We start from the raw sequence: 18,989 nt of genomic DNA on the forward strand, positions 1-18,989 counted from the left end.
TTTGTTCCAAATGTCTGCTAACATAATCATTGAAACTCTGTTGTTTGGCAACAAAGTTTTCGAATTCATCAAAGCATAGGCTAGCAGGTTTATCAAAAGGAATATCACTCTCGTCAAACCTACGCAGAGAATTCACTTCCACTACCTGTATCGGGTTATCGAGACCATGGATCTCTTCGATAGGTGGTAGATTTTTGACATCTTCAGATCTAATGCCTTTCTCTTGCATAGATTTCTTGGCTTCTTGCATATCTTCGGGACTGAGGAATAGAATACCTCTTTTCTTAGGAGTTGGCTTAGGAGGTGGTTCGGGAATAGTCCAAGCATTATCATTGATCAAGAGGTTATTCAGCAGGGTCTCAGCTTGTTCTACAGTTTGTTCCCTAAAACACAACCGGCACAACTATCTAGGTAGTCTCTAGAGGCATCAGCAAGTCCGTTATAGAGGATATCAAGTATCTCGTTCTTCTTAAGAGGGTGATCAGGCAAAGCATTTTGTAGCTGGACGAGCCTCCCCCAAGCTTGTGGAAGACTCTCTTCTTGGAGTTGAGCAAAGTTCTATATATCCTGCAAGGCAGCTTGCTTCTTATGGGCAGGGAAATATTTCTCACAGAAGTAATAGACCATCTCCTGGGGACTACGCACACATCCAGGAGCAAGAGAGGTGAACCAGACTTTAGGGTCATCCTTTAGAGAGAAAGGAAACAACTTAAGGATATAGTAGTGGTGGATCTTCTCCTCATTAGTGAAGAATTTGTCTATTTCGGATAGTTTGGCAAGATGGGCTATGACCGTTTCAGACTCATAACCGTGAAAAGGATCAGATTCGACTAGAGATATTATCTCAGGGTCGACAGAGAATTCATAATCCTTATCGGTGACAAAGATAGGCGAAGTGGCAAACTTCGGGTCATTTTTCATCCTAGCTTCCCGAGATTTTTCCTTCCACTTGAGAATTAATTTCTCAGCGTCATAGGCATCCTTACACGTAAGAAAATCCTCAGCTATCTCTCCCTCCATAATGTAACCCTCAGGTATATCAGGCAATTCATATCTAGGAGAGCTAGATCTAACAGGAGCAAAAGCAGGTTCTATCTCAATAGCATGGGCAGTATCAGAAGCATCACGAGCATTGGTAGTAACTCTAGCAATATGAGCATCAAGGAACACTCCTAGTGGAACATCAGGCAAAGGAGTATCTCTAGCAGTGTCAAGCATAGCATCATCAGGCAAAATAGCATCTCTAGCATCATCAGGCAAAGCAGTATCAAGCATAGCATCTCTAGCATCATCAGGCATAGTATCAAGCATAGTATCATCAGGAATAGTATCAAGCATAGCATCTCTAGTAGTATCAGCCATAGTATCAAGCGTAGCATCTCTAGCAGTAGTATCACAAGCATCATCAAGCACAGGCGACATATCAAGATTTCTAACAGGAGGTGATGTCGCAAACTTACTCATAACTGAAGGTGAATCAAGTGCAGAGCTAGATGGCAGTTCCTTACCTCCCCTCGTAGTTGAGGGCAAGAGTTTGGTCTTCGGATCCTTCAGATTCTTCATAGTGATCAGCAGATATAAATCCCAAGTGACTCAGAAAATATAGCAATACCTCCCCGGCAACGGCGCCAGAAAAATGCTGATCGCGCAATCTCTGGCGTTAACTAGACGGATGCTTATAACAACAACCCTTCTCCTGCAACGGCACCAGAAGAATGCTGATAGCACTCCCCGGTAATGAAACTAGAAGAATATTGTTGAAGGCCCACCAGCGCGTGGGTTCGCAGCAGTTTTCGAGGGTAGAGTATTCGACCCAATTTGTTGATAAGCCCGTGAGGAGGTGAGAGTATACTCTCAAGTATTAGCGGCTGAATTTGTCGGATTCAACCACACCTGAAATATTAGTATCTGCAAGCACAGTAGTAACATCAAGGTAATATGATAACAACGGTGTCAGAAACGATCTGTTGACGGCAGACTATTCCTAACGACTGTATCAATGGCGCCTTCGTTGCCGCGTCGACGGAAGTTTTCAGTTCCCGTCAACGGCCGGTGAATCAACAGTGTAGCAGATAGCAGCAGTGTAATGAGCAATAGCAGTGGCAAGGAACAACAGTAGTGACAGCAGTAGCAAGTATCAACAGTAGCAAGCGATAGTAGTAGCAACAGTAGCAGCAGCAGCAGAGCAAGACAAGTAACAGCAGTAGCAACAGTAGTAGCAGCAGCAGAGCAAGACAAGTACCAGTAGTAGCAATAGTAGTAGCAGCAGCAGAGCAAAACAAGTAACAGCAGTAGCAACAGTAGTAGCAGCAGAGCAAGACAAGCAATGGGAGTAGGACAAACTCGTAGGCAATGGGTCGGTGATTTGTTTGGATGATATTCATCATGCAACAGCTATAACACGGAGAGATATGTGGCTAGCTCCCGTTCGTCAATGTGATGTAGGCATGCATTCCGTGTGTCGTCATACGTGCTTAGGGAAAAGAACTTGCATGACATCTATTGTCCATCCCTCCCGTGGCAGCGGGGTCCAAAAGGAAACTACGGGATATTAAGGTTCTCCTTTTAGTAAAGAACCGGACCAACGCATTAGCACTTGGTGAACACATGAACTCCTCAAACTATGGTCATCACCTGGAGTGGTTCCTGTTATTGTCACTCCGGGGTTGCCGGATCATAACACATAGTAGGTAACTACAACTTGCAAGATCAGATCTAAAACACACATATATTGGTGACAACATAATAATTTCAGATCTGAAATCATGGCACTCGGGCCCTAGTGACAAGCATTAAGCATGGCAAAGTAGTAGCAACATCAAATCTCAGAACATAGTGGATACTAGGGATCAATCCCCGTCAAAACTAACTCGATTACATGATAGATCTCATCCTACTCATCACCGCCCAGCGAGCCTATGAATAGATTACTCAAGAAAGACGAAGAGCTTCATGGAATTGGAGAGGGAAGAAGGTTGATGATGACGATGGTGACAATTTCCCCTCTCCGGAGCCCAAGACAGACTCCAGATCTACCCTCCAGATGAAGAACAGGTGGTGGCGGCACCTCCGTATCGAAAACGCGACGAAAACTTCTCTTTTTATTTTTTCTGGGATGAAAGACAACTTATAGAGCTAGAGTTGGGGGCGTCAGGTGCCTGTGGGCCCCAGAAGCCTGTCCACCGCCACCAGGGGGGTGGTGGCTGTGCAGGGGCTTGTGGCCCACTGGCCCACCCCCTGAGGTGGAACTTGGCGCAGATATTTTTGATATTTTCCAAAACTGCTCCCTGTAAATTTCCAGGACGTTTGGAGAACTTTGATTTCTTCACAAAAATAACACCAAGGCAATTATGTTGAAAACAGCGTCAGTCCAGGTTAGTTCCCTTCAAATCATGCAAATTATAGTCCAAAACAAGGGCAAAAGAGTTTGGAAAAGTATATATGTTGGAGACGTATCAGTTATCTTGTCAACCTGCGAGGTCCGATAGGAACTTGATCTGAAGTTTCATGACCATCATCATCAACTTCCTCCTCAACCGGCGTCGCAACGACAAGGGTTTCCCCTTGCCCTGCGCCACCATGTAGAGGTATTAGAGGTTTGACAACCTCATCAAGTTCTATCTTCCTCCCACTCAATTCTTTCGAGAGAAACTCCTTCTCAAGAAAAGCTTCGTTTTTAGCAACAAACACTTTGCCCTCGGATTTGAGATAAAAGGTATACCCAACTGTCTATTTTGGGTAACCTATGAAGACACACTTTTCCGCTTTGGGTTCCAGCTTTTCATGCTGAAGATTTTTGACATAAGCGTCACACCCCCAAACTTTAAGAAACGACAATTTTGGTCTTTTGCAATACCATAGTTCGTATGGTGTCGTCTCAACGGATTTTGATGGTACCCTATTTAAAGTGAATGCAGTTGTCTCTAATGCATAACCCCAAAACGATAACGACAACTCGGTACGAGACATCATAGATCGTACCATCTCTAATAAAGTACGATTACGATGTTCGGACACACCATTACGTTGTGGTGTTACAGGCGATGTTAACTGTGAAACAATTCCACATTGTCTTAAGTGAGCACCAAACTCAAAACTCAGATATACACCCCCACGATCAGACTGTAGGAACTTGATCTTCTTGTTACGATGATTTTGAAGTTCGCTCTGAAATTGCTTGAACTTCTCAAACGTTTTAGACTTGTGCTTCATCAAGTAGACATAACCATATCTAATCAAATCGTCAGTGAAGGTGAGAAAATAACGATATTCGCCGTGCGCCTCCACACTCATCGGACCGCATACATCGGTATGTATGATTTCCAAAAAGTCACTTGCACGCTCCATTATTTCGGAGAACGGAGTCTTAGTCATCTTGCCCATGAGGCATGGTTTGCATGTGTCAAGTGAATCAAAGTAAATTGACTCCAAAATTCCATCGGAATGGAGTTTCTTCATGCACTTTACACCAATATGACCTAAGCGGCAGTGCCATAAAATCATGGCGCTATCATTGTTAACTCTAACTCTATTGGTCTCAATGTTATGTATATGTGTATTATCGCTAACAAGATTCAATATGAAAAATCCTCTCACATTGGGTGCATGACCATAAAAGGTATTACTCATAGAAATAGAACAACCATTATTCTCTGACTTAAACGACTAACCATGTCACAATAAACAAGATCCAGATATAATGTTCATGCTTAACGCAGGCACTAAATAACAATTATTTAATTTCATAACTAATCCTGATGGTAACTGAAGTGAAATTGTGCCGACAGCGATTGCATCAACCTTGGAACCATTTCCCACGCGCATCGTCACTTCATCCTTCACTAGCCTTCGCTTATTCCGCACTTCCTGTTTCGAGTTGCAAATATGAGCAACAGAACCGGTATTGAATACCCAAGCACTACTACGAGAGCTGGTTAAGTACACATCAATAACATGTATATCGAATATACCTGAGTTTTCCTTGGCCGCCTTCTTATCAGCCAAATACTTGGGGCAGTTCCGCTTCGAGTGACCCATACCCTTGCAATAATAAGACTATGTTTCAGGCTTAGGTCCAGCTTTGGGTTTCTTTGTCGGATTGGCAACAGGCTTGCTGCTCTTCTTGGAATTACCCTTCTTTCCTTTGTCGTTTGTCTTGAAACTACTGGTCTTATTCACCATCAACACTTGATGCTCTTTACGGAGTTCTGACTCTGCGACTTTCAGCATCGCGAATAACTCACCGGGTGACTTGTTCATCCATTGCATGTTATAGTTCAACACAAAGCTCTTGTAGCTTGGTTGAAGTGATTGAAGAATTCTGTCAATGATAGCCTCTTGCAGGAGTTCAATCCCCGGCTCAGCTAGACGGTTTGAGTACCCAGACATTTTGAGCACATGTTCACTGACAGACTAATTCTCCTCCATCTTGCAAGCATAGAATTTATCGTAGGTCTCATACCTCTTGATCCGGGCGTTCTTCTGAAAGATAAAATTCAACTCCTGGAATATCTCAAATGCTCCACGACGCTCAAAGCAACGTTGAAGTCCCGGCTCTAAGCCATACAAGACTGCACATTGAACTACGCAGTAGTCCTCCTTACGTGTTAACTAAGCGTTCTTAACATCTTGATCAGCCGTAGCGGGTGGTTCATCTCCTAGCACAGCATTAAGGACATAATCCTTCTTCCGAGATTGCAGGAGCAACTTAAGATTATGAGCCTAGTCTACCAAGTTGCTTGCATCATCTTTCAACTTAGCTTTCTCTAGGAACGTATTAAAATTCAGGGTGACTGTCGCGTGAGCCATTGATTTACAACACAAATATTTCAAAGTGGACTTAGACTATATTCAAGATAAATAGAGTTTAACTAATCAAATTACTAGCTAAACTCCCACTCAAAAAGTACATCTCTCTAGTCATTTGAGTGGTACATGATCCAAATTCACTAACTCAAGGCCGATCATCACGTGAGTTGAGAGTAGTTTCAGTGGTAAGCATCTCTATGCTAATCATATCAACTATACGATTCATGCTCGAGCTTTCGGTCTCATGTGTTCCGAGGCCATGTCTGCACATGCTAGGCTCGTCAAGCTTAACCCGAGTGTTCCGCATCTGCAACTGTTTTGCACCCATTGTATGTGAACGTTGAGTCTATCACACCCGATCATCACGTGGTGTCTCGAAACGACGAACTGTAGCAACGGTGCACAGTCGGGGAGAACACAATTTCATCTTGAAATTTTAGTGAGATATCACCTTATAATGCTACCGTTGTTCTAAGAAAAATAAGGTGCATAAAAGGATTAACATCACATGTAATTCATAAGTGACATGATATGGTCATCATCATGTGCTTCTTGATCTCCATCACCAAAGCACCGGCACGATCTTCTTGTAACCGGCGCCACACCATGATCTCCATCATCATGATATCCATCAAAGTGTCGCCATCCAGGTTGTCGTGCTACTTATGCTATTACTACTAAAGCTACATCCTAGCAATATAGTAAACGCATCTGCAAACACAAACGTTAGTTTAAACACAACCCTATGGCTCCTGTCGGTTGTTGTACCAACGACGTGCAAGTCGATATTAACTATTACAACATGATCATCTCATACATCCAATATATCACATCACGTCATTGGCCATATCATATCACAAGCATACCCTGCAAAAACAAGTTAGACGTCCTCTAATTTGTTGTTGCATGTTTTACGTGGCTGCTATGGGCATCTAGTATGATCTTATCTTACTTACATAAAAAACAGAACGGAGATGTGCAAATTGCTATTTAACCTCTCCAAGGACCGCCTCGGTCAAAAAAAATTCAAAAAAGTTGAAGAAACCGACACCCTGCAGTCATCTTTATGCAACGATGTTGCATGTCAATCGATGAAACCAATCTTTCGTAAGTGTACAAATAATGTCGGTCCGGGCCGCTTCAATCCAACAATACCGCTGAATCGAGAAAAGACTAAGGAGGGCAGCAAATCGAACATCACCATCCACAAAACCCTTTGTGTTCTACTCGAGATAACATCTATGCATGAACCTAGCTCATGATGCCACTTTTGGGGAACGTTGCATGGGAAGCAAAAAAAATGCTACACACACGAAGACCTATCATGGTGATGTCCATCTACGAGGGGAGATTTGGATCTATGTACCCTTGTAGATCGCACAGCAAGAAGCATTAAGAAACGCGTTTGATGTAGTGGAACATCCTCACGTCCCTCGATCCGCCCCACGAACCGTCCCGCGATCCGTCCCATGATCCGTTCCGATCTAGTGCCGAGCGGAAGACACCTTCGTGTTCAGCACACGTACAACTCGACAATGATCTTGGCCTTCTTGATCAAGCAAGCAAGATGGAGAAGTAGATGATTTCTCCGGAAGCGTGACGGTGCTCCTGTGGTGGTGATGATCTACTCGTGGAGGGCTCCGTCCGAGCTCCATAGAAATCCGATCTAGAGGTGGAACTATGTGGTTCAGGGTTGAGTTGCATGTGGCAAAAGTTGTCTCAAATCAGCCCTAAAAGACCACTATATATAGGAGGGAGGGGGAGAAGGCTTTAGGGGGAGAAGCCCTAAAAGACCACTACATATAGGAGGGAGGGGAGAAGGCTTTAGGGGGAGAAGCCCTAAAAGACCACTACATATAGGAGGGAGGGGGAGAAGGCTTTAGGGGGAGAAGCCCTAAAAGAGTTGCATGTGGCAAAAGTTGACGAGCTCAAGGGGTGCGCCGGCGAACGGGGAGGTGTACTCCCACCCCAATACGGTTTGGGGGAAGGAGTCCACCTCCCCTTTTTCCTTTTTCCTTTTCTTTTCTTTGGTATTTTCTTATGTGGTTCCATGCGCCCCTTGGGCTGACTCCACCAGCCCACTAGGGACTTGTGGCACCACCCTAAGGCCTTGGGCTCACTCCCGGGTTGGTGGGCCCCTCCTGGTGAACTCCCAGAACTCATTCGTCACTCCCGGTACACTGCCGAAATTGCCCGAAACTTTCCGGTAACCAAATGAAACCATCCTATATATCAATCTTCGTTTCCGGACCATTCTGGAAACCCTCGTGACGTCTGTGATCTCATCTGGGATGCTGAAGAACATTCGGCAACCACACATATAACTCAACTATAACTAAACATCGTCGAACCTTAAGTGTGCAGACCCTGTGGGTTCGAGAACTATGTAGACATGCCCCGAGGCACTTCTCGGTCAATATCCAATAGCGGGACCTGGATGCCCATATTGGATCCTACATATCCTCCGAAGATCTTATCGGATGAACCTCGGTGTCAAGGATTCATATAATCCCGTATATCATTCCCTTTGTCCTTCGGTATGTTACTTGCCCGAGATTCGATCGTCGGTATCCACATACCTATTTCAATCTTGTTACCCGCAAGTCTCTTTACTCGTTCCGTAATACAAGATCCGATGACTTACACTTAGTCACATTGCTTGCAAGGCTTGTGTGTGATGTTGTATTACTCGAGTGGGCCCCGAGATATCTCTCTGTCACACGGAGTGACAAATCCCAGTCTTGATCCATACTAACTCAACGGACACCTTCGGAGATACCTGTAGAGCACCTTTATAGTCACCAGTTACGTTGCGATGTTTGATGCACACATGGTATTCCTCCGGTGCCAGTGAGTTATATGATCTCATGGTCATAGGAATATATACTTGACACGCAGAAAAAAATAGCAATAAAACGACACGATCAATATGCTATGTTCATAGTTTGGGTCTATTCCATCACATGATTCTCCTAATGATGTGATCCAGTTATCAAGTGACAACACTTGCACATAGCCAGAATACCTTGACTAACATTGATCAACTGGCTAGCCAACTAGAGGCTTTCTAGGGACATTGTTTTGTCTATGTATCCACACATGTATCTATGTTTTCATTCAATACAATTATACCATGGATAATAAACGATTGTCTTTAAATAGGAAATATAATAATCACTATTTATCATTGCCTCTATGGCATATTTCCTACAAGAACCACCAAAAACAAGATCTATTCTTCACATGATTCGGCGAAACCCTAGCGCCGCCAACCCTATATAATCTCCTCCCCAACCACGTCACCAGCTTTCCCCCGCTCACAGCCTCCAACCCCTCCCCCAACCCGAAACCCATCGGCGGCGGCGCAGTGTGAGGAGGGGAGAAGGAAGATGGTGAAGTTCCTGAAGCCGGGCAAGGCGGTGATCCTGCTGCAGGGCAAGTACGCCGGGAAGAAGGTGGTGATTGTGCGCGTGTTCGAGGAGGGCACCCGCGACCGCCCCTACGGGCACTACTTGGTCGCCGGCCTGGCCAAATACCCGAAGAAGGTGATCCGCAAGGACTCAGCCAAGAAATCCCACGTCAAGGTCTTCCTCAAGCTCGTCAACTTCACCCACCTCAAGCCCACCCGCTACACCCTCTACGTCGACCTCAAGGAGGTGGTATCCGGCGCCCCCGACTCCCTCACCACCAAGGACAAGAAACTCAACGCCACCAAGTCTTCCAAGGCCAAGCTCGAGGAGAGCTTCAAGACCTGCAAGAACAAGTGGTTCTTCACTAAGCTCCGCATGATTCGACATGATTCATGAAATGCCAACAAGATCTATTCTTCACATGATTCGACATGATTCAAGAAATTCCGACAAGATCTATTCTTCACATGATTCGACATGATTCAAGAAATTCCAGCAAGATCTATTCTTCACATGATTCGACATGATTCAAGAAATGCCAACAAGATCTATTATTCACATGATTCAACATGATTCGGGAAATGCCAACAAGATCTATTCTTCACATGATTCGACATGATTCCACATGATTCGACATGATTCAAGAAATTCCAACAAGATCTATTCTTCACATGGTTCGACATGATTCCACATGATTCCACATGATTCGACATGATTCAAGAAATTCCAACAAGATCTATTCTTTACATGATTCGACCTGATTCAAGAAATGCCAACAAGATCTATTCTTCACATGATTTGACATGATTCCACATGATTCGACAGAATTCAAGAAATTCCAACAAGATCTATTCTTCACATGATTCGACACATGAAACATAACATCTCATATACAAATTTTGTAACATCCGAAATTTTGGAATGTTAATATAATTACTAGAATGATTGATTGTTTGATTGAGTGATTGAAACTTGAGTGAAATTCAAAACTTTTTTAAAACTTTTTGAATGAGAGCGAATAAAATGACTTCCCATTTTCTTTTGAATTCCAATTTCATCCAATACAAATCACTCAGAGAAGATAACATGACTTCTTCAAAATAAAGGACTTGGAAAAAAAAGATGGTTCGTGAAAATAATTCCTTTCGCAATATATTTCATATTTGGTCCTATTTGAAAGTTTAAATGAATTCAAATCCCCTTGCCCAAAAATTCAAAATCTTGAGGGGAGCAATATGACACTCCAAACCAGGGGCCATTTGAAATTATATTTGAACTTATGAAACTCAGAGGACTATTTTGAAAATATTTTCTATTATGTTTCAGAAACAATTTTTGAATTGGTTTTCAAATTAATTTTTATCCAAAAAACAATACATGGAAAATAGGGTAAAATGATTCCCTTCAATATAAAAATGGAGAGAAAATTAATATGAATCCATTTTAGTATTTCCAAAATGTTTTCTTTGCATTTTCTGAAACCAGCAATACTCTTTGAATTTTCTGATTTTGTGAGAATTTTATTTGGCCTCGAAAATTTGTTCATCTTGTAGAAAATCTTTTTGTGCAAATTTTTATATATAATATGTCTACATAAAAGTATTATAGATTTTCTTTTATTTGGTTTCTTTCCTGTTTTTTTTAAATCGGAAGCAAATCGTTTTGTTTAGGAAAATGACTTGGGCCCATTAGAAGATATGGCACGTATCCTCTTTCTTCCACCTCCACATCGTTTCTTTCCTTTCCTGCACGTACAGAACCTTCCTCGCCGGAGCAACGAATCCTGAGCCGATCTCCTTTCTCTTTCCGTCTCAACCCCTCCCGACGCCCTATAAATATTCCCCTCCTTCCCCTCTCTCCGTTCCGCCCGAGAACCTCCCCCGCCCCGCCTCGCCGGAGTTCGGCCCCGCCTCGAACATCGCCGGAGCTCCTGCTGCTCCCTGTGTCGCCCCCACACCCCACCGGCACCACCACGAGCTCGCCGGAGCTCCCCTCCGCCGTCTGGACCCCTCCACTGCCTCGGCGACCACAGGAGCGACCACCTCGCCACCTCCCACCTTCGGCCCGAGCAGGCTTGCTGGAGATCTCTCTCTACAGCCAACGTGAGCCCCTCCTTCTCCCTCCACCGTAGGATCTACGATCTACGCTTTAGAGTAATTAGTAGATACCCCTTCGGTTTATTTAGAAAGACCACGGTTTTCCGTGAGTAAAAATTTTAACCGAAAGGTTTTCTTTTAATTACGGTCGTTCGTTGGATAGCCCACTCAACGCACACTTTCTATCCAATAGAAAACTGCCACGTAGCCTAGTCCTTTTATTTTTTTTCCTGTTTTTTATTCTAAAAACAGATTAGATCCTAATCTTAGAATCTCTATAACTTTTTGATTATAACTCCAAATTAGGTGATTCTTTTTGCCTTGGATCACAATTTTTATGTAATTTATGTACATATAAAATTTGACCATGTTTGAATTTGTAAATTTTGAGTTTAAACAGATTTGATATAAACCTGGTTTTGTGATTATCGGGAGTTTAAAAATAGCTTTTGAGTTGATTCTTTTTGCTGACCTACACGGCTGCAACGTCTTATGTTGCAGATACTTTCTTCGATGAGTAAGAGTACGATTCAGTGCAACATTATGCACTCAACTTGTCGTTGGTGTTTATTGGGACTCCACTCCCTTGACTGTTTTCGCTAAGATTTTGTGGTATATATCAATTTTACGTTATTTACATGTGATTGCGCTTTGATATATACATTGATGTAGTGTGTGTGTCAGCATACTGATCCAGGGATGGCACAGATACACAGAGACTTGACTCTTTTTGAGTCGGGTCGCTACAATGAAGCAATATGACTCCAATATGGATGCCTCTGGCAGTGTACCAGGACGTGCAATGATCTAGCGTGACATGTATTCAGCATATGAGGAATGGTGATTTTGCCACAAAAGCTATAATGATCCGGCCAACGGAAGTACGAGATACTTGTGATCTACATGGGGTTTTCTGTGAAGAGCAGCAGGTTATTTCAGAACAATATGGGTAAGTATGTCTCTTAGTTATGAAACCAAGGTTTATTGAACCAACAGGAATATCAGCCACAACCGTGTTCAGCGGTTGCACACAAAAGAACAAACAACTTGCACCCAACGCGGGCAAGAGGGTTGTCAATCCCATTGGTCTCATTATTTGCAAGCAAGTGAGGCGTGTAGATAATTGTATATGATTGTAAATTGCAAAAAAAACAAGTAAATGGCAGCAAGGTATTCAAGGTTTTATCAATATGTTATGAATAGGCCCGGAGAACATAGTTTTCCCTAGTGGCATCTCTCATGAAAAATAGCATATGAATGGTAAACAATTACTATTGGGGAATTGACACAAAAGAGGATAGTTATGCGATATTCAAGGCAGTGATCATGTGTATATAGGAATCATGTCCATAAACAAATAGGCCGACTCGTGCCTGCACCTATTACTATTACTTCACTTCAAGAGTGCTTCTCTGCTTGCCTCTATGTATTAAGTTCATGACGAATGAAGTAATGCATGGAGTAAGATGACATGATGTAGACAAAGTAAACTCAAGCAATCTGAATAAACCCCATCGTTTTATCCTTAGTAGTAGCAACACAAAGACACATCTTGTCCCCTTTTGTTAGTGGGATATGGAAATTCGCCAGGTTGAACCTACCACAACGCACGTGCCTCACCAAAGAAATAAAGATCTAGTTGGCCAAACTATTTCAATAGATTAGATAGAATTTCGAAGATATCATAATCATGCACATAAGATTGATATAAGATTTCAGAGAATACTCAAATATTTACCATGAATAATCTCAACATAAACCAACAGTTCATTGGATCTCAGCAAACACACCGCACAAAAGGAATTACATCATATGGATCAAAGCATAGATGCGATGGTCATTGTATTGAAGATCGAAAGAGAGAGAGATTGCCATCTATGTACTGCCATGGACCTGTAGGTCTGGGGTGAACTACTCACAGATCATCATGAGGGCAGCAAGGATGATGGGCAGGCCCTCTGTGATCGATCCCACCTCCGATAGGGTGTTGGAATGGAGCTCCATATGGCCTCCCGTCGGAACAGAGAATTGCGGCGGCATCAAAAGTGATTCGGGAATCTCTGTGGTGTTTTTAGGGTAGATGAAAATTTATAAGCCAAAGAACAGAGTTAGGAGGGCCACGAGTGGGGCACAAGCTATCAGCGCCCCCCCCCCCCCCCCCCGCCCCAGGTCATGCCATGTTAGCTTGTGTGCCACTCATGAGGCCTCCAGCCTTCTTCCGAGGCTTGTTCGTCTTCTTTTGGTCCAAAAAATGATCAAAAAGTTTCAGGGGAATTGTACCTCGTTTGGTATGGAAAACCTGCAAAGTGAAAAACACGTAGAAAATAGCAACTGGCACTGGGAGTGGGTCAATAGGTTAGTGCTCAAAAGTAATATAAAATGGTAAATAAATACCCCAAATGCATAGTAGAATGATAATATATCAGCATGGAACAATCAAAAATTATACATATGTTGGAGACGTATCAAGCATCCTCAAGCTTAATTCCTGCCCATCCTCGAGTATGTAAATTATAAAAACAAAACTTTTGATGTGACATGCTAACCATGATGTAACCTTATGCATGTTTGCTCATTGAGAAACGATGAATTAACAAACATTAACATAGCAATACTTATAGGTATAAGCAGCAAATCATTAATCTTTCAAAGTATATGATCCTTAAAGATTGTTTTACCCCCCCCCCATCCATATTTATTATATTAGCAAGGCATGGCTCCATCTTCACCACATTAATAAAAATTTCAAGCACCACGATGTTCAAGTCAGGCAATTGGATCATACTTTTTCAATATGCATCAACTTTTTATTCTTCAAGCAATACATGAGCGTGAATTATTGGACATAGAATAAATGTGGAATATAATATGGTAGTAGGTTTCAAAGGGGTAAAAGTGGATAAGATAGTCTCACATCAACTAGGCGTACCAACGAGCTATGAATATGCCCGTCGATAAATATTGATGCGGGGAGTACGAATTGCCATGCAAACGATGCACATGAGCTATAAGTGTATGAAAGCTCCGCTCAAGCTAAGTGGAGTCTGCATCCAACTTGATTTCTCATGAAGACCTCGGGCATTTGAGGTCGTCCATCATCGAAATATACAAGATGGGATTAAGAAATGTGATTCCCACTATCATGTGAATGATATAACATGAGACTCTCTGTATGAAGAACAAGGTGCCACTTTGAGGCACAAATGTGGTAAAGTATAGTAGAAAAGTCACTTTTCTCCTTTTCTCTCATTTATATATATATATATATATATATATATAATGGTGGGCTCATTTGGCCTCCCCCATTTTTATTTCCTCACTAGGACAATACTCTAATAGTGATGATCATTACACTTTTATTTACTTAACAGTCATCATGAAAGCTGAAATGACGATATGACTCTGAATGAATGCCTTTGGAATTGTACCAGGATCTGCAAAGATCTAGCGTGACATGTATCAAAAACATGATTAATGGTGGCTTTGCCACAAATACTATGTCAGATCTATATGATCATGCAAAGCATTATGAAGTTGAACAAACTAGTCATGTGAAGTGATGATGGCATTTGCATGGCAATATATCTCGGAATGGCTATGGAAATGCCATGATAGGTAGGTATGGTGGCTGTTTTGAGGAGGATATAAAAAGTTTTATGTGCAATAGAGTGTGCCATGTCATGGGGTTTGGATGCACCGGCGAAAGTTGCACCGATCCTCAAGGTGAGAACGGGCGATGCACGGTACGGAAGAGGCTAGCAAATATGAGGAGGTTAGAGTGTGTATGTCCATGTTGTCACATTAGTCATGAAGAACTCATATAATTATTGCAAAGTTTTATTATTCTTATCACAAATCAAAGTACTACTCGCATGCCTCGAGGGAGAGGGGTTGTAGGAATTAACCATCGCGTGACTCTCACTCAAAACAACACACGGTTTTCAACGAGGGATAGAAATGCTCACACATCATCACCATGCCTTTTTAAATTTTTAGATGAACAATAAGTTTAACATATCTTAATATTGACACCTATCTGAATTCATAATAATGCACTCACACCTTTTCATATCACCACATCAATATCATTAACCCACAAATTCTCTATATGTGCTACATGATGGCTTTTATCATCATTCATTGGATACTCATTATTTTTGATCTAGTCTTATAACTCATGCAAATTACTGTCACTATTTGTTCAGATCTCAAACAAATATAATTGAAGAATGAGAGCATAATATATCTATAAAATCTACACGCCGTCGTGCTCAAAAAGATATAAGTGAAGTACTAGAGCAACTGCTAAACTCAAAAGACATAAGTGAAGCACATAGAGTATTCTAACAAATTATGATGATGTAATATCTCTCTAAAATAGGTGTGTCCAGCAAACAATGATTGTGGTATACTGAAAGTGAAAGCAAACGATGCTCCAAGCAGAAATCATATCATGTGACGAATAAAAATATAGCTCCAAGTAACATACCGATGGATTGAAACGAGAAGAGGGGATGCCTTCTGGGGCATACCCAAGCTTAGACGTTTGGTTCTTCTTAGAATATTATTTGGGATCCTTGGGCATCCCCAAGCTTAGGCTTTTTCTTCTCCTTAATCCTTTGTCCATTGGGATAGTACCCAAAACTTAAAGACTTCAATCACATAAAACTCAACAAAACTTCATGAGATCCGTTAGTATAAGCAACATATAAAATACTTTAAGGTGTTGTTACATATTGATTCTTACTTTATTTTATCATAGGGGTTTTATATTAACTCCTCCATGGCTTATATCCCCTGATATAATCCATAGCATCATCAAAACAAGCAAACTACACATGCAAAAATAGAATCTGACTGAAACAGAACAATCTATAGTTATTTATAATGAACCTATACTTCTGTAAATCCTAAATTTATTACAAATTAGGGAGGCCTGAGGAATTTGTATAGAAATACTGTGTAAAAAAATTGAGCTTCAAAAGACGTCTCAGTAAAATCAGAGAAATTTTGCACTGGGCATCAAAGTTTTTGTTTTTGCACCGTATCAATTCTACTCATCATGCAAATCATCCCAAAGGCTTTACTTGGAACAAACACTAATTAATACATAAAAACACAATCGTTACAGAAGAAATAATCATGTTATCACACACTAACATAAAGTAAATGATAACTATTGGGTTGTGTCCCAACAAGCTCTTACTTTATAGCCATTAAGATAGGCTTGAAATTTCAATGATGCTCACATAAAAGATAAGAATTGAATCACAAAGTGAGCATCATAAGACACTTGACAAGAACATTTAATTCTAACATACTTCCTATGCATTGCAATTTATCAAGACAAGAAGTGTCTAACATAGGCAAGTAGTAAGAATGAAGCATTAACAATTTGAATATAAAGAGAGGTAAGTGAGTAACATGAAAATTACCATAACCATATTTGCCTCTCTCATAATGGTTACATGTAGGATAATATTCAAATCCAACAATATAATAGTCATCCTTTTTATTCAAGGAACTATCATGAATCACTTTGTAAATTTCACAATTTTTGGATTCATGATTTTCAAGCAAGACCTCATAAAGATAATCTAGTGCACTCTCACTACAATTGTTTAAACATAAACGGGTCTTTTGAAAAGATTAACTAGTGGATGAGGATCCATTTATCTTTATTTTTGCATTTTACTTTCTATTTTGGTGTGACAAAGATAAAGATAGCATAGCTAGGCAAGTAAAATAGAGAGCAAAGATGCAATCTAGTGACAAGCAAAGCAAGCAAAGATAAATATGGTTGTATTATTATTTATTTTTGACACAAACTAAATATACCAACAAATAAAAAGAGGAACAAGTGAATGAAATTTTGTGTGGAGGTACTTGATAGTTGGTGATGATATTCCCCGGCAACATCGCCAGAAATCCTTCCTCGTACTGATGATCCGCGTTGGGTTTTTCGTGATGAGGAACAGGTTATCGCAGCACAAAGTGGGTAAGGATTTCCTTCAGTGATGAAACCAAGGTGTATCGAACCAATAGGAATATCAACCACAACCGTCGTCAACGTCTGCACACAAAAGAACAACCAACTTCCACCCAACGCGGGCAAGAGGGTTGTCAATCCTCTTGTCTTGTTATTTGCAAGCAAGTGAGGTGTGTAGATAATTGTAAATTGCAAAATAAAATAAAAACAAGTAAATGGCAGAATGCTATCGAATGGTTTATCAATATATTGTGAATAGACCCGGGGACCATAGTTTCTCGTGTGGCATCTCTCATGAAAAATAGCATACGAATGGTAAAACAATTACTATTGGGCAATTTCCAGAAAACCGGGTAGTTATGCGATATTCACGACAATGATCATGTGTATATAGGCATCACGTCCATCAAAAAATAGGCCGACTCCTGCCTGCACCTATTACTATTACTTAACTTCAAGAGCGCTTCTATGATTGCCTCTCTACGTATTAAGTTCATGACGAACGAAGTAATGTATGGAGTAGGATGACATGATGTAGACAAAGTAAACTCAAGCAATATGAATAAAACCCATTGTCTTATCCTTAGTAGCAGCAACACAAAGACGCATCTTGTCCCCATCTGTCACTAGGATATAGAAATTCGCCAAGTTGAACCTACCACAACACACCTCTCTCATCGAAGAAATACCGATCTAGTTGGCCAAACTATTTCAATAGATCAAAAAGAATTGCAAATCTATCATAATCATGCACATAAGAATCATATAAGATTTTAGAGAAGACTCGAATATTAACCATGAATAATCTGAACATAAACCCACAATTCATCGGATCCCAACAAACACACCATAGAAAAGGAATCACATCATATGGATCAAATCGAAGATGTGATGATCATTGTATTGAAGATCAAAAGAGAGAGAGATTACCATCTAGGTACTCCCATGGACCCGTAGGTCTATGGTGAACTACTCACACATCATTGTGAGAGCGGCAAGGTTGATGAAGAGGCCCTTCATGATCGACCCCCCTCCGACAGGCTGCCGGAACGGACCTCCACATGGCCTCCCGTCAGAACAGAGACTTGCGCCGGCATAAAAAGTGTTTCAGAACTCTCTCTCTCTCTCTCTCTCTCTCTCTCTCTCTCTCTCTCTATCTCTCTCTATCTCTCTCTCTCTCTCTCTCTCTCTCTCTCTCTCTCTCTCTCTCTGGTGTGTTCTTAAGGTACATGAGAATTTATAAGCCAAAGAACGGAGTCGGGAGGGCAACGAGTGGGGCACAAGCTATCAGCCTCCCCCTCCCCAGGCCATGCCATGTTAGCTTGTGGGCCACTCGCGAGGCCTGCAGCCTTCTCTCAATGCTTGTTGGTCTTCTTTTGGTCCAGACAAAATCATCAAAAAGTTTCAGGGCAATTGGACCTCATTTGGTATGGAAAACCTGCAAAGTGAAAAAACAAGAAAAAAACGGCAACTAGCACTCGGCACTAGGTCAATAGGTTAGAGCTCAAAAATAATATAAAATGAGAAATAAATATCCCAAACGCATACTAGAATGATAATATATCTGCATGGAACAATCAAAAGTTATAGATACATTGGAGAGGTATCCAGGGCACACAAGATGCCCCCAAGCAATCAATGTGCGCCCATGGGGGTGGTCGCGCCCAGCTTGGGTCCACCTCCCCG

At 41.5% G+C, this 18,989-nt stretch overlaps 1 protein-coding gene across 1 annotated transcript; it reads left to right on the top strand.

The window, feature by feature from the left end:
- Nucleotides 1–9,197: 9,197 nt before the first annotated feature.
- LOC123425967 (60S ribosomal protein L27-3-like) lies at nucleotides 9,198–9,614 on the top strand. Its single transcript, XM_045109746.1, has one exon. It carries the CDS (start codon nucleotides 9,198–9,200, stop codon nucleotides 9,612–9,614), a length of 417 nt encoding a protein of 138 aa, XP_044965681.1.
- Nucleotides 9,615–18,989: the final 9,375 nt, after the last annotated feature.

The sequence above is a fragment of the Hordeum vulgare genome, chromosome 2H (assembly GCF_904849725.1).
Source record: "Hordeum vulgare subsp. vulgare chromosome 2H, MorexV3_pseudomolecules_assembly, whole genome shotgun sequence".
NCBI lineage: Eukaryota > Viridiplantae > Streptophyta > Magnoliopsida > Poales > Poaceae > Hordeum > Hordeum vulgare.